Source organism: Brachycentrus maculatus, unplaced genomic scaffold (genome assembly GCF_059751285.1).
Source record: "Brachycentrus maculatus isolate JH-2025_06_01 unplaced genomic scaffold, ASM5975128v1 h1tg000261l, whole genome shotgun sequence".
NCBI classification, from domain to species: domain Eukaryota; kingdom Metazoa; phylum Arthropoda; class Insecta; order Trichoptera; family Brachycentridae; genus Brachycentrus; species Brachycentrus maculatus.
Genome location: NW_028281012.1, coordinates 1,360,480 through 1,378,749, shown reverse-complemented (window position 1 = coordinate 1,378,749; position 18,270 = coordinate 1,360,480). Strand labels below are relative to the sequence as shown.

The following is an 18,270-nucleotide window of genomic DNA, read 5'->3' as shown; positions in this document are numbered from 1 at the left end:
AAATTATTTGAATTCAGTAAAAATAAAAATGTTTACAATCACTGCTTCATTGCCAACCATGCTACATGCGCGTGTGACATGCTCCGCGGTAGTAGTGAGTATATAAATTAGTTAGTCTGTGGTAGTGAGCCCCAGCGCGCGGTCGCGTTTGGATGTAAAATTATGCGCTTGGATAATTTAATTTCAAAACTATCAAAAACTTGAAAATTCTCATACAAAACTTATGACACATTATTCTATTGCTATGTAGGCTATTTTGAATAATATATAAAATATAAAAACCCGACGAAAAACGCCTAAAAGGCGATTTCTGTACTGGGTCAGATCAGACCCACCACCGCTGGGCGCGTTTTGTTTGAGGCCATCGCGCTTTAGGTGTTAATGTCAACAGATGCCACTGATATTAAAAAAAGGATTATTTAAAAGGATTTATTAATTCTGATATATAAGCATGTTAAAATCATTTAGTTAATAAAATTTCAATATATTTAAAAGATAATTGTTAGTGTTATGTACCTATGCAATTTTATTTTAAATAATTATGAGGGTTTTTAAATTATATAAGCACTTTTCATATACAAAATATGTAACAATAAACATATATGAAAAAAAACTGGTTGCTAAATTGGTACTTTTTTTTTAGAAAATCATCTTTAAAAAGTGTTGCTTTATAATTTAGCCTGAAAAGCTATCAAGAAATCACAACAACAAAATTATATAAGTACTTATAATGAAAAAAAAACTGATAAAATCTGACTGGAAAGATTTAACTGCTCGCTAATTTAATTTTTTCTTTAAATATGAGATTAGTATTCAAGGATTGTAACATGAATTTGAAATTCTTATATTTATATATGGATTATGTGTGTTTTTATAAACATTCCGTCATTGTCAATTGAATGTGTCAAATCGTTTGAAAACTTGATGAATTAAACATATAAAATAACGATAAAACAAAATGTCTTTCCAAGAATATATAATACTAATAAGAATAAATGTGGGATAAGAACTTAATATACGAAAAAAGACATGGTTTAATTTAAATATTTTTATATTTATTTATAAAAAACTTAAAATTATTATAATAAATGTTTAAACCTAATTAACATTGGACGGGAGTACCATCTGGATTTTTTGGAATATTAGGCTTACATATCTTCGTTCTTCCATTAGAGCCATATACCAAGTTACAAGTAAAAGTAAAATAACCGCATGTCGATGACTTTGTGTAATAAGTATGTGAAAACTTTTTATCTTCACTTTTATCCGAGTTTAGCTCACCTGTAACACTTTTTGTGACTGTAATAAAGCTATTCTCGTCATTGTTGGCTGTTTTTATATTAGTTGGTCTAACACCGACTGGCAAGCTTCTAGATATTTGACTATTTATTTTCCGAGTTCTAGTCGTTGGCTGAGATTTGTTAATGGTTTTTCCACTCTCCGTAGTTCCCGAACTTGGTGTAAGACTTACAGTTTGTGCTTGAGATTCTCCATTTTCACCCGCAATTGCAAAGGTTTCATCTCCGTGGGAAACGGAACTCACCCTTCCTCTAAATCCAATTGGTATTGTATAACCTTGTGTCCCGGGAATTACTTCACCAGGTTGAAAAGTCATTCCCTCTTTTAATATATCTGTACTTGATGAATCTTTAACAATGTGAATACCACTTTTATCATAAGGCCCTAATAAAATGTGTTGTTTCTGTCTTTTCCCCGATTGTTCATAAAATCTCGTTTGAGGATTGTTTTTAGGTTGCTCTATTTGATGTGCAGATCCAGTACTTGAGTAAAAGTCAGCATCGTAATCACCTTCTTCGAAATCTTCATAGTCTTCAACAGTTTGCATGTCTTTAACATCAGTTTCGTCAATATCGTCTGAAGAGAAAACATTTTTGTCAGTTGTATTCTGGGTAGTGAAGTTACGATCAATATGTGTTTGGTGTACTATATGGTCTATTTTTTTAGTTTCTGACTCTTGCATGCTGTCTACAGTATGCGTTTGGTGATTTTTTTTACTTTCTGACTCTTGCATAGTTTCCTTTATTGTCTTTTCTGTAGTGGACGTATCTTTAATCGGTTTAAAATCAGACCGAGAGGACGTTTGTCTATCAGTGCGTATGGTTTTTGCACTAAAAACATCAAATGGCTTTATACTGCTTGTTCTGTTTTTTGATAATAGATTATTTACACCTGATCCAGCCTGCGCGGCTCCGTTATAACTTATGCCGTATTTGAATTTTCCTTGAATCTGAGTTTGTGATTGGCCTGCGAAATTCCCTGACTGCGCAGATGCAGTTCCTCCACCATAAAACGGATTACCAGATTTTTCATCTTCTTCCTCGCCTTCTGTGTGTGGTTGAAAACCAATTTGGGCTTGAGAAGATGTACTTCCAGGACCATTCGCCTGAGCATCTGCGAGACCTCCCTTTGAACTAGCTTGGACTTGAGTATTTGTGCCATGATTCCATCCTCCACTCTGAGCTTCCGCTACTGTAGCTCCACTTTCTGAACCCAACTGTAACTGCGCTTGAGATTGTCCGCGTCCAGCTTTTCCTTGAGCACTACTTGTTGCTCCATCTTTACCAACTGAAATCTGACTTTGTGCTCCTCTGTTAGCATCTATCGTCTGTGCTTGAGCTGAGAAAGACCCAGAACCTGTATAACTTCCACTAATTTGTGCTTGCGCTGTTCCTCCATTATGAGTACCTACAGACGAGGCACTTGCTTGAGTACCGTTGTGAATTTGTTGTATACTTGTTTCCGCTTGAGAATTTGCATCGTCATCCTCAGGATACGCTTCACCAGGTTGAGGTCCACCACGTCCGGAAAATCTATCTTCCCCCAAATATGATCCGGAACCATATTGATATCCGGATTCCCGCCCTGTAGAAATATCAGTTTTTCCATCAGGACCAATTGGATATTTTACTTGACGGTCAATTTCCCCACCTTGGCTTGGTGCTCTGGAATAATCTTCTTGCCTTATAGGATACTTGTCTTTTCCGGTTTGACTATAAGGATACAATTCATTTGGATATTGGCCATGACTATCAGACCCAGTTTGTCCACCTGGTGTGTAAACTTCTGGCGTATAAGCTCCCGGACGGTGCCCATCTTTTTCATAAATATCTGACCCTGGTCTGGCACCAGGGCCTCTTTGTTCACCGGGTCTGTAAGCTCCTGGACGGAATCCATCTCCTCCATATATATCTGACCCAGGTCTATAACCAGGACCCCTTGGTTCACCCGGGCGAAAGCTTTCTTCACCTGGCCCCCTTTGTTCACCTGATCCCCTTTCTGAATCTGGCCGGAAAGCTCCTGGACGGAGTTTATCTCCTTCGTAAATATCTGACCCAGGTCTAGTACCAGGAGCCCTTTGTTCACCTGGCACATAACCTCCTGGACGAAGGCCATCTCCTTCATAAATATCTGATCCGGGTCTAACGCCAGAACCCCTACGTTCACCCGGTTTGTAAGCTCCTGGACGGAGGCCTTCTTCTCCTGGTCCCCTTTGTTCACTCGGTCGATAAGCTCCTGGTCGAAGTCCATCTCCTCCATAAACATCTGACCCAAATCTAGCACCAGGGCCCCTTGGTTCATCCGGGGTATAACCTGCTGGACGGAGACCTCCTTCACCTGGACCCTTTTGTTCACTTGGCCTATAAGGTCCTGGATGGAGACCAACTCCTCCATAAAAATCTGACCCAGGTCTATAACCAGGACCACTCGCTTCGCCCGGACGAAGGCCTTCTTCGCTTGGTCCTCTTTGTTCACTTGGCCCATAAGCTCCCGGACGAAGTCCATCTTCCCCATGAATATCTGACCCAGGTCTTATACTAGGACCCCTATCTTCAACCGGTATATAAGCTCCTGGACGAAGGCCTGTTTCACCTGGTTCTCTTTGTTTACCAGGCTCATAAGCTCCTGGACGAAGTCCTACTCCTCCATAAATATCTGAGCCAGGTTTATAAATAGGACCCCTCACTTCTTCCGGATGAAGGCCTAAGCCACCTGGTTCCATTTGTTCACTCGGTCTATAAGCTCCTGGACGGAGTCCATCTCCACCATAAATATCTGACCCAGGTCTAGCACCATTACCCCTTTGTTCACCCGGCGTATAGCCCGCCGGACGGAGACCTTCTTCGCGTGGTCCCCTTTGTTCACCTGGCCTGTAAGCTCCTGGACGGAGTCTATCTACTCCATAAATATCTGACCCGGGTCTATAACCAGGACCCCTTGGTTCACCTGGACGAAAGCCTTCTTCACCCGGTCCCCTTTGTTCACTCGGTCTGTAAACTCCTGGACGGAGTCCACCTCCCCCATAAATATCTGACCCAGGTCTAGCACCATTACCCCTTTGTTCACCCGGCGTATAGCCCGCCGGACGGAGACCTTCTTCACCTGGCCCCCTATATTCACCCGGTCTGTAAGCACCTGGACGAAGTCCATCTCCCCCATAAACATCTGACCCAGGTCTAGCACCAGGACCCCTTGGTTCACCCGGCGTATAACCTGCTGGACGAAGACCTTCTTCGCTTGGCCGCCTTGGTTCACCTGGCCTGTAAGATCCTGGATGGAGTCCATCTCCCCCGTAAATATCTGAACCAGGTTTAGCACTAGGACCCCTTGATTCCCCCGGCGTATAGCCCGCCGGACGGAGACCTTCTTCGCCTGGTCCCCTTTGTTCACTTGGCCTATAAGGTTCTTGATGGCGTCCACCTCCTTCATAAAAACCTGACCCAGGTCTATAACCAGGAACACTTGGTTCACCCGGACGAAAGCCTTCTTCCCCTGGTCCACTTTGTTCACTCGGTCTATAAGCTGCTGGACGGAGCCCATCTCCTCCATAAATATCTGACCCAGGTCTAGCACCAGGGCCCCTTGGTTCACCCGGCGTATAACCTGCCGGACGAAGACCTTCTTCGCTTGGTCCCCTTTGTTCACCTGGCCTATAAGCTCCTGGACGGAGTCCGTTCCCCCCATAAATATCTGATCCAGGTCTAACACCAGGACCCCTTGGTTCACCTGGCATATAACCTACTGGACGAAGACCTTCTTCGCTTGGTCCCCTTGTTTCACCTGGCCTGTAAGTTCCTGGATGGAGTCCATCTCCCCCGTAAATGTCTGAACCAGGTTTAGCACCAGGACTCCTTGTTTCTCCCGGTGTATAACCTGCTGGACGGAGACTTTCTTCATTTGTTCCCATTTGTTCACTCGGTCGATAAACTCCTGGTCGAAGTCCATTTCCCCCATAAATATCTGCCCCAGGCCTAGCACCAGGACCCCTTGGTTCTCCCGGCGCATAACCTACTGGACGGAGACCTTCTTCACCTGGTCCCCTTTGTTCACCTGGTCTGTAAGTTCCCGGACGCAGTCCGTTTCCCCCAAACATATCTGATCCAGGTTTTGCACCAGGACCCCTATGTTCTCCCGGCGTATAACCTGCTGGACTGAGACCTTCTTCACTTGGTCCCCTTTGTTCACTCGGTCTATAAGCTCCTGGATGAAGTCCATCTCCTCCATAAATATCTGACCCAGGTCTTACACCAGAACCCCTCTGTTCACCAGGTGTATAACCTGCCGGACGGAGACCTTCTTCACCTGGTCCTCTTTGTTCACCTGGCCTGTAAGCTCCCGGACGTTGACTTTCTTCACCTGGACCCCTTCCATCACCTGGACCCCTTTGTTCACTTGTCCTGTAACCGCCTGGATGGAAACCGTCTCCTCCGTAGACATCTGAGCCAGGTCTCGTCAATTGTCCGCCTGACGTTGTTGTCCCTGGAAGGAAACTATCTTTTCTATATGCTTCCGTTCCAGGTGTCGGACCTCGTCCTGGCTTTTGACCTGGAATAGAACCAGGGAATCCAGCTCCGGGATATTTCTTCTCTTCAAATCCCCCGGGACCACCTTGCACATATCCGCGTGGTTGACCACCAATGCCACCGGGATATGAAGTATAGTCTCCATAAGATAAACCTTGGGATTGTGTGTCACATCCTTCACAGCCAGAACTGAATCCAGATTGACTTTGCGCTTGGCCCATTCCTCGGTTTCCAGCTAGAAAAAAGAGATATAAAAATGAAATATTACACGGATACGAGTATGTGCATGAATTGATATTTTACCTATTATTGTAATATAGTTGTACCAACGAATATTAACCTAGCTAGAGTTAATGATATTTTACAACTACTGTATAGGGTCGATATAATAAACGTCATTATCGTTTTAATATGCTACGTTATACATATACAGTGGAACCTGTCATAACGAGTTTAATTCGTTCCAGCATCTTACTCGTTAAGCGAAACATTTTTTTCCATGCAAATGTATGTAAAATACGATAATGCGTTCCAGGCCGAAAGAAAACTTATTTTATTTTTTTTTTTTTTTTAAGTTTTTTCAAATAAAATTACTTATAAATTGTTAAGGAGTGTAAAAACTTGGAATATAATTTATATTGAAGAAAAAACGTAAATAAAAATGTGAATTTATGACAAATAATTAATCTCTTTTAACTAGAAAACTGTTTTAAGACATTTGTTTTTGACGACGCTTCAAAATTTGGCGAAAATGTGTCACAGCATTATCATTGAATAAATTTGTAGCAGGAATAGGGTGATGCTTCTTAATGTAAGATGCAACATTTTCCCATGCTTTCAGCATTTCTCTTATTATGCTATAAAATTGTTGCTCTGCTACTTCTTCCTCCTCCATTAAAATATAATAATTTTTCTTTAACATATAATAATTTCTCGCTGTGAAACACGATGCAACTACATAAGCTCTTCGGTAGTCAGCTCTTGGCTGTACTCTTTCACAAGCTCTTCATTATCTTTGTTATCCACCTCGAGTCAAATGATATTGGCTAAAAACACAATCACTTTGACTGTAGACTCCACAGTTATTGTTTCAAAATCACATTTGACAACACTCTCTGGCCAAAGATTTTTCTAAGCAGAAGTGAGGGTCCTCTTGGTAAACCTCCTTCCCAAGCCGCGAAAGTCCCGGTTCACAAGTGAATGTCGTGAAAAAGGGACATGCCCATCCTCTGTTACTTGCTATGCGAAACATCGCTCGTTAATGGAGCAACTTTTTCAGAGATTTTTTTTGCTCGTTATGCGAATTACTCGTTATGAGAGGGTCCACTGTATTATATTTATTACACACATAGTATCGACAACAATTTGCAAGTCGTCGGTGTACTTTTTTTCAGATTTTCAAGATCTACAATAAAATGACAGCGGAAGGGGAAATTTTGCGCCTAATTTCTTTTTCTGAATTGAATTCTGAGTTGAGAAAGCGATACGTCAAGATAGCAAAAAAGTCATCTGTTAATTTGGGAGGATTTTTTTCATGCCCGTCGAGAAGTCATTTGTCCACTGTTAAATGATTACCGAATAAAACTTTACCTAGGTAAAGATTCTTGCACAGGAACTCGCCTGTAGCAAGATAGGCTCTGGCTTATAAATCGACGAATTATTTTCAAATTTTGACGGTTATTTAGACGCATACTGGGCTATTTTATTGTGGACTACGAGAAGTGGTGGTGACAAATGGGATAGTTATCTAAACACGCTTTTAGTATTTTACGTTATAAATATGTATTTTTTGACATCTCAATAAAGATGAAGAAGGATATGGAAGACGGGGCTTACGACCGTCAAAGGCTAGTGTAAGCCCCGTAAATGCCCAGAGATGTCAAAATAATATCATGAAAAATAACTACTATAATTGGAGATAATCCAGATTTGTGAACAAGTATTTGGACACAAGCAAAATGTTGTAAATAAATATGTATAGTTGAACACAAATATAATGTACGCATTTAATTTACTCATACTTACTGACAACAGCTCGAGTTCCATCTGGCCTCGCCTCCGCCTCGGCAGTTCCCGGAGGACTTGATTCCCCGATGTTTAGATACTGGGATTGTGTTTGTCCTCTGTACCTGCCTCTGAGGGGAGGTTTGTACACTGGTTGGGCAGTATTCCTGCGGATCCTTCCCACGTGTTCGTCCGTCATGTCTGCCGGGTGATGAACCTCATGTTGTCCCCTGATAGATGGTTCCTGCTGTTGGCTAATTTGCCGCTAAAATCATAAAACAAACATTATTTACTATTGAAAAGAAGATAAGTTAAATTAAATCATTACACATACGCTTTCCAAAAATTGCATTTCTGCTATTATCATGTACCTACTTAAATATAATATTTTTTATATTTATTTAACAGTTACATTTTTAAGTACAACATAATACAATTTCTAAACATTTATACATATGGCGAACCTATAGTTTTAGATTCGCTGTGCCCCTCCAAAAAAGATACTGAGCTCTTGTGCTTGGAGAGGGACTTACACTCAAGGTTTAATGTTTTATATAATTAATGGTATAATAGTTTTTTTTTTATTTTTTTTTCAAGATTTATGCGTAATGGGAATCAATTTTTTTCTTAAGAATTTTTATATCTTCTATTTTTTTAATTTCTTTAGAGAGTTTATTGAAATATTTACATTCTTCCCAAATATTTGAAGTTTTATTGAAATTGTTTAGTATTACATTTTGGAGTTGAAAAATCATGTAAGAATGTCGAAGATAAACTTTTTTCAATTCAAGTATTTGTCACCCTTTAGTAATTGAAAAATTTCGTTTTTTTTAAAATCATAATACATTTGATATTAGTCAATTACTTCTAAACTAAATATTTCCAATGAAATTAATTTCAATTAAACGTGGTCTGATAACACTCCGCACATATATAAATGCATTTTACGCATACCATCAAAATCACTTTTGAAATATTATTTTCTATATCGCTTGACATAAAATGATTAAATTATATTACATATATGATTGCAAGGCGATCATTAGCGTATAAGAGCATAACATATAATATAATATTTGGTAGGATATAGATACTTCTGGTCAAGTATCTGGATAAGTCCCTCGTTTTGTCTACTCAAATGTGTTTTATTAGGTTAGAGCACGATCAGTAATTTTTTTTAAATGCATTTTTATTATTGACAGATTTATTAAAAGAGTGATCGCGGAATGCCGATTCGACACGTCAATATTATATTTGTTTTGTGTTTGTATGATCGTTTGACGTTAATTTACATCTCTAGAAAACTGCAAAATCATTAAAGTAAATCCTTAATAATATTGCATTCTCAATACACACATTCGTTACAAAGGCATCAGAGATTATGTTAAATAAGTAAAACACAAATCAGGTGTATATATTTTGCAAGATTCAAACTAAACTATAGTTATAGGTCGTAGTTCTATCGGCAGATGACCACACCACGACAAAACACATCAAAATCAAAATATGGAGTACACAAAAGAGAAATACATTAGACCATCAATCTTTTTCGTCAATGGCGCCTGTCCACTTTCTGTCATTTTCTTTCAATGTAAAATCTCAAATGTTAGCCACAGCAATGATCAATTTGCACAAATATGACTAGCATTCATGGAAAAATTGACAATATTATCGGTCGTACCCTGGCCACATTTGATCTCATCAATAAAATTACCTCATCTTTATAAAAAATAGGACAATTTTGACACATTCGTCGCACGAAAACAAGTTGAAAAATAGCTTCGTTGAAATATTGATAAATTTTGCAAGAAGCGGGATGGGCGAATACAATTTTTAGATGTAGGTCATTATAAAAAAATGACCTTACCGCCATTATCTGGGGTTACAGAATTGGCCCGAATACAACCAACTTGCCCGTCCTCGTTCGAGTCAATGACTTACATAAGCAATCTGGTACTTACTCCTCTAACATAGTTTCGGTATTGTCGCAATATTAGTGTTGATACCCTAATCAATTTGTCGCGAATCACAACGTGGCCGTAGGCAGAAACTCACAAAACTTATATTGAAGAAAAAAACCATATCAATTAAATATTCTCACTTGTCTGTAATAAAAGTAATAATATGTAATAACAATGCGAGTGTTAAGTTCTTTCGTCCGATTATGAGGTCAAGGTTGCTAAGATTTTATTATTAAGCCATGAAAAAAACACGATACGATGGCATGAAACTAATTATTATAAGGGTTAATATCAGAAGGGTTGGTCATCCGTCCAAGTTATAATGTTCTTCTATGACGTCGTTGATTGACTTGGCTTGTACAATTTCATCAAAAGGTGACTGGAGTTTGGTTGTGTAGTGAATAATGATCGAAATCTATGTACTTATTTTCTAATAATAATATTCTAATCAGATCACTAGAAATAAGTATATAGTTTTGTTATTCAAAAACTGCATAAATCCAATATGTAAGAATTAATGAATACGATGTTTTAGAATGGCTTCTAACTAACAATTGTACGTCATACTACGAGCGTTAGTTCTGTTTTTGTATAAAGCTTCAATTACATATTTGCATTACTCGTATTCCGAAATTTCGTTAATATTTTATGTTGTAATGAGGAACCCACATAATAAAAAGTGTGGCCGATCTTCACCATGTTGTTGAAACTATCATTGAATTATCAATTATTACAGTAAATTACCACGAGCTTCAAAAATATGTCGACGCAGACCAGTTTCGCTACGCTTAACGAAATGTATATATGTATATTAACCACTTTTTTGTTTATTTAAAATCTCAAATCTCCTTAAGTTATTTACCGATTGCTTTGAAAGTTTGACACAACGTTTAATTCAAAAGAAAAGTTTTGCTTCACCTGTGACGGGTGAAGCAAAACTTTTCTTTTGAAAAATAGTTTTTTATGGAAATGGCAGCGCCATCTAATCACGCAATACCAACACACACACAATACTAAACATTGATTATGGCCAGACGGTGTACGTCATGACAGCTATTGTCACTGTCAGTTTTCGATTGCACCTTTGATTTATAGATTTTATATATTCTCATTCCTTAACAAGAACTGTGAATTTAAATATATTAGAAATGTGTGATTTTAGCTAGTAAAAATTAAAAATTATGAAATTAGTAAAAAAAAATCAGTTGAAAACTTCAAATCGTTTTTCTGTAGAGACGGGAATAAATTCTACAACATTATATTCAATCAGCTAGTTAGTTGAAATAATCTTACTGCTAGCAGGCTTAGAGTTTTGAAACACCGTATACTTATGTTATGTGTGTCAATACAATGATAATGAATATTAACCTCACACATTAAAATTAAACAGATCTATTATATTTATATCATCGTTAAATTATGGACTACGAGTGCTAGGGATTTTAATTTACTTTGACCCTCTTGTCTAATCGGAACGGAGACGCATTTTCTCTGCAATACTAAACTAGGTTAAAAACATTATTTGGGTAATGAAGCCAATTACTCTAGAGAAGATAATAAATTTAATTAAGTACCATAAAACATACTACTTACAGTTTAAAAGTAGGCATGCTAATTATATTTATCACTGTTTATCACAGAATAAGGAATGCGGGATAAGGGAAATATGCGAGATGGAAGATGTCGTTAGGTGGGGAAGGCAACGAAGGAGACAATGGTATGCGCATGTGAGGAGAATGGAATCATCCAGGTTCCCTAACATTGCAATGTATATAGCCAACTTCCGGGCAGACCACCAAAGAGATGGATCGACAGCTGGGAGGCATGGCGACATGGCGGGAGGCTAATCCCTCTTTTAAAAAAGCCACAAGGCCTACACCACGAAGAAGAAGAAGACTGTTTATTCCTTACCAATTACAATCAAAACAATTACAATTTATACAATTTATACAATATATACAATTTATATTTACACGTATTTGATTCTAACTCTAATTTCTGCTTTCTTTATGTACCTTTGTATCACAAACGCTTTCTCAGCATGTGCCCATGTACAATGCATCACTTGTCCTCGTAAAATTAAATTAACTCAAGCTCAAATGAGATACCGTGCATATTTTAGTTTGCACATAATTCTCTACTATGGTTATATGAGAATTATTCCATTCTTTGGGACGGTAACATGAGTGAAACAGGCTATCCTCATAGGGGCAAATCATTCGTTAGAACATTGAACACATACACATACGTAAAAGTGCTCTAAACGTGCGTAGTATAATCTGGGATGCGAATTTTATTAAAAAAAGTACGATGTTAGCGATACTAATATGGACATTACACACACTTACATATATTAATGTGACTAGTAAACGCAACTATCTCGGCAATTTAAAAGTAAAAGGTTGTCAAAAAATGTGTAGAACAGAAAATTTACATTAATGAAGATTTAGCGGTAAAGGGACATAATGAAGCAGAAGATTAACTGTGTTTGATAGATTTTGTTTCTGAAATTTATTAGTCTATGAAGAAATATCTTCAGTTTTGGAAAATGTTTTTAAAATAGTCCAAATGATTAATAAAATAAACAATTCAACATTTTTAAATTAACAATTTAACAGTATCGTTCCCAAAAATTTTATAGTAAAATTTGGAAGCAGACGTATTTTACATACTATAACATTTTTGGTAAGATTTGCACCGCCTACAATTTCATTCTGGTGTCTGTAATTTTAAAATGTGTCCGTAATAAATAAATGTTAAAAAAAAATAGTAGCCATTTCTCAAACGTTAACGCAACGTAGTACTTAACTTTTGTGGAACTGCATTTTATAAATTAAAACAGTAATTATATAGCTTTTTTCACTTAAATTTTATACATATATCAGACTGGTCTGATGATGCTGATAATGTCGGTAATGTCGAAAACCTGTCACTGGTCAAATAAAATAAAAGTGTTATTGTTTTATTAAATAGCAAAGTATTATTTCGGAACATATTTCTTTAAAAATAAATACGTTTGTACAAGAAGATAGATTAAAATAAACGAGATTGATACTTTCAAAAAATGCCTTTTTTAAGTTCTTCATACCATTTGAATATCATTACTGTATTTGTGATTGCATTAAGCGACTCGGGGATGGAGAGTAAAATTGACAATATTATTACCATATAGCTCACTCCTTTCGAGAACGTCATAAATAAAAAATCGACAATTTTTAGCTGTGCATGTTTTCGGAATTCCCAGAAAATGTTCTATATCCCAGCAAAAGAGGCAAATTTTTAACTTAACTTTTACCCGCTACGGGGCAGAAAATGTTGTTTTTGCATTTTGAAGACAAAGTATTGTTTAATTTTTTTATAAATATACTAAATATTTATCAAATGGAAAATTAACTTTCAGGTTTTACCTAAAAAGATCTGTTGCACAGTAAAAAGTTCAATAAGTGGCTTGATATTTATTTTTAATACATTGTGTTATATTTTTTAACTTTAAAAACGATCTCCTGAAAAATCAAGTTTTTTGATTTATGACGTTCTTGAAAGGAGTGAGCGATATGTCGTCAATATTGATACATTAGCGATCTATTGGTCAGATTTAAGGGGCTAACTAACAGTGATAGTTTTTAGACCGCGGCGCTTATAAAATGTCCAACAAAACGCAGTCTGTAAAAACAACCTAATATAAATAATCTTGGAAAACATGTTATGTATTGTACATACACTGAATTCCAAATTTACACGGTTCTATAGAATACCGTGTAAAAATATACAAAATAAACAATATGTGGCAGGTAGGTATATTAATAAATTCAGGATATCAACAAAACATACCCTTCCGCAATTTACAAATTTCTGTTACGCATTGTTTTTTCTTGTAAAAAACTGTGTAAAAAGGGAGTTCAGTGTAATTAGAAAAACCACAAAAAAATACTAATACGTTACGCAATTCGCTTTAAAGGTATTGATATTATCTTTTTATTAAGCCCCATCAGTACCTATATAATGCACACTTTCAATGATTTTTTTTTACAGAACGCAGTTAATATATGACATGATACTGCATGTACCACACACACAGATATATATATATATATATATATATATATATATATATATATATATATATATATATATATATATATATATATATATATATATATATATATATATATATATATATATATATCTTTAGGTGTTTTAACGTACTTGGATAGATGCTCGACAGCGAAACTGGCGTTGCGGATTCGATTTTATTATTTTGATAAAAATTGATTTTAATATCTACCTTCCCTAACCTTACTATCCTACCTGCAGACAAGTCTCTGAAATAGAGCCTTACGGGTAATTCCTTAAAAACGTGATTTTTATGACAAAAACATGTATTTATTTTTACAATGTAATAATTTTAATGAAAATACCTAATCATATTTTTTTCACGGAGGCAACACATCGCTAGAAAGTATTTTTCATCACCATGAATGTACATAAATAAGAATAAAATTTACGCATATAAATATAACTTTATATAAACCAAATTAACTAACTGTGTACCCAATACCTAAAAGTCATAAGCAATTTCAGTTTCCAGGCTCGCTTACCATGAAAGAATGACGTGCCAAAATATCCCGCAAAACGAATAAAGGCATAAAAATATATGTAGTTACATTGGTGTCCCTGTCGCGTCGGTCGCAATTGAAAATAGAAGTTTAATTTTACAAATAATGTTTGTTTTTGGGTAATATGGAAGTGTATTTCGAATGAAACTTAAGGTAGAATCATTTTCGTTGGTTTACGATTGTCTATGGCAGTGGTCGACAACCTTTTTGACTGACAAGAGCCTGGGTAAAAATGAAAATATTTTAAGCATATTTTTTTTTCATAAATTATAATACATACAAATAAAATATATGTCATAATAAATTTATATTTTGAAACAAACAAGTTTAAAAATATTTATATTGATATGGCTTTGATTTTTTCGTAGAAATTTTTTCAGTATTTGCAAATATATGGTTAACTTGAGTCGAACACAGGAATCGAGATTTGCTATGTGAATAATTTTATATTAAAACATGTATATACATAAATTACCCGCGGTTAGTAGGTTGGCGACCACTGGTCTATAGTGTTTAAGACTAAATTATCATAACAACTGTCTATAAATTTTAAAACCACGGAACAAAACGTGAAATATTTTGAAACAACAAACTATCGTGAGTAAACAAAATGAATTAGTCGAAATATATATATATATATATATATATATATATATATATATATATATATATATATATATATATATATATATACACATATATATATATATATATATATATATATATATATATATATATAAATGTATATATATATATATATATATATATATATATATATATATATATGTATATATATATATATATATATATATATATATATATATATATATATATATATATATATATATATTTATGTATACCCTTTACCATATATATATATATATATATATATATATATTTTTCTTAAATTTGTTAAAATATTCCAAATATATTTTTTTATCTACATTTGAAACAAAGGAATAATCTCGATTACAGATGCTCATAGTTAAATAAATACTGGCGTTAATTTACATTAAAATAAATTTTGTCAATTTTGTATTATTTATTTATTTTAACAAGTATTTTAAACTACAAGTAACAAATTTATTAAGTAAAGCTAGTTTGGACTGGAAATATTTTTTTAAATATTTTAAACAGAGCTCTTGGTTTTGTAAGACCATGGTTTTTTTTAATATACTTAAGTACAAACAAGTATTTTATAAATGGAAATTATAGAAATACATTTTTTTAAAATTATTATATAGAATCATGTTATAATAATTTTATACTTATGCTTAGAATTTGATCGCAGATTGTAAATGTGGTAATATGGTATTCAATTTTCAAGCAATGAATGGGTGTATGCCTAGTACACTTTGTACCTTTAGGCGAGTATAAGGGACGATGAAGGTATGAAGATAATTTTCTCGTTCAGGATAAACGTACTAAGTGCAAAGAGTAGTTTTGAAATATTCAACATCAAAAATTTTTGAACTGCGACAAAAATCGGTCTTTTTGTGCGAGGCTTTTAAATTTTTTTTAGGCAAAACTATATAAAATTAAACAACTTTGTTTTAACCACTTTTTTATTATTAGTACACTTTAACCTACTGGTTTCTTACTTTGTTTTTGGTAAGGGAATGTAATTAATTATGAGTATTTTAATGTTTTTAACGTTTTAGAATTTAATAAACCCTGACGATGACAAGGTTTTTGTCAAAACTGGTAGGTTAAAGTGTACTAATAAAAAATGGTCAAAACAAAGCTGTTTAATTTTAAAAAGTTTATAAAATGTGCCACAAAGTATCTGCGAAAAACATTCAAGAAATGTTTATAGTCAAGCTGGATTTTTTTTTCATGAAAAGTAATATTTTTTTTGATGACTACATACTTTGACATAATTAGCAGTGATTTTTGCCTGAACGGGGATGACATATTAAAACCAATTTTAAAAAAAAATTGTAAATTGAGAGTCGATTACTGGAATCATGAACGTTACATGTGTGCAATTAAATCGGTAAATTTAACATTAATTGCTTTTCTTGACAAAACATTCCCAAATGTTTTCAAAATTAGTCGTTAGAAATAAAAAAAAACAGAAGCAATTTATCGACATTAAATACCGTTTATAATTCCAGCCAAGGTGTTTGTCCGAAGAGCGAAGCTTTTGGACTTTTCAAAACTTACCCCTGTAGTCGACTGCAGCGATAGATAGATCGCAAGGACAGCTAGCGGAAAACGTGTCCACGACATGACCGAAGTTTCACCACTGGCCAGCGAAGAATCTTTGCTCGATTCAAGTAGTCCTAGACTTACCACTATCCCCTCCCTTCACCCACTCATCAATATATCACTCGTTTATGTTATGAATGACATCCTAGTTGGATTCGACACTTATCTTATCGGATACATACCCGTACATATTCGTTTTCTTGCGGCATGTTTTTAAGCATTAGCTTTGTCCAAAAATACATTAAAATAGAAAAAAAAGATGTTGAATCAGGTTTCAGGAGCGATATTACAAAATTGTAATATACGTCGGTAAGTCAAGTGTTGGTATACACTAATATATCTACGATCGTACTATCGACCCCTGGCTAGCGCAATACGGATGCAGTATTGCGATAGCAGGGTCGATGAGATCTCCCACACGATATATCTTACATAATACGGTCTTTTCAGAAAACGGGAATAGATCAATGGATGTATTGAATATTTTATGCTTATTTGCAGGATTCTTCTACAGCTGCAGATCGCCTCTCCACCTCTTCGGCAATCATCGCAAATCACAACATTTTGAGTGTGTCCAAATACTTCACAAAATCTGGATTATCTCCAATTATAGGAGTTATTTTCATATTATTTTTGACATCTCATCAAAGACGAAGAAGAATATGGAAGTCTGGGCATTAACGGGGCAGACGACCGTCATTGGCTGGTTTAAGTGATCATTTTACACACGTGTAACGTTCACCAATTCTACCCCTTATTGACCACCACATCACTCAAATTCTTGGAAGTTCCATATATAATATATGAACCAATTTCGAAACGTTGTTCTTGAATTATTAGAACTTCACTAGAGACATCTATTGGTGAGATGAAAAGAAGCTTTTTTATTCAGCAGAAACTATTTATTAGTATGTGAGATCCGAATCGTGGATTATAATCACATACATGAGAAATGCCAGAAAATATCATTTTCATTTTTATTATTTTAACTTGTAATTTGACCAGTTAATTTATTTACAGCATTTTGAGTGTGTCCAAATACTTGTTCACAAAATCAAAGTTCTAATGATTCAACAACAACGTTTCGAAATTGGTTCATATATATGGAACTTCCAAGAATTTGAGTGGTATGGTTGTCAATAATGGGTAAAATTGGTGAACGTTACACGTGTGTAAAGTGATTACTTAAACCAGCCAATGACGGTCGTCAGCCCCGTTAATGCCCAGACTTCCATATTCTTCATTAACTTTGATGAGATGTCAAAAAATCATTACATTTATTTCAGCTTAGGTTAACATTTAATTTTTGGGATGCGAATATGTAATGGTAAAGTACATTATAGATTACTTATCGTGTATTTTAAATAACATATGTAGCATGTATTCTTAAAAAAAAACTATTATTCATTGTAGCTGTTAAGTGAATTCTATTATATTTAGGTGCTTGTGAAAGTGAAACCTGATAAGTGTGAAATATTTAAATTTTGCGTAGTGTTTTCCTTTTAGATTTCGCTGAGGGTTTTGACTTGCCACATTCCATACAACAATGTTGCTTTGCTTTTCTTCGACACAGTGTTTTTAACCAAACTCCCATTTCTAAGTGAAGAAGACTCCCAAACTTAAACTCGTGTTCCATCAGGAACTATTAAATAAAGA

At 35.1% G+C, this 18,270-nt stretch overlaps 1 protein-coding gene across 1 annotated transcript; it reads right to left on the bottom strand.

Moving 5' to 3' along the window:
• Positions 1-1,102: 1,102 nt before the first annotated feature.
• Positions 1,103-16,668, bottom strand: LOC148305811 (uncharacterized). Its single transcript, XM_088266094.1, has 3 exons — positions 16,570-16,668; positions 7,848-8,091; positions 1,103-6,057 (listed from the first exon to the last, which is right to left on the bottom strand). Exons 1-3 carry the CDS (start codon positions 16,633-16,635, stop codon positions 1,103-1,105), a joined length of 5,265 nt encoding a protein of 1,754 aa, XP_088122220.1. The 5' UTR covers positions 16,636-16,668.
• Positions 16,669-18,270: the final 1,602 nt, after the last annotated feature.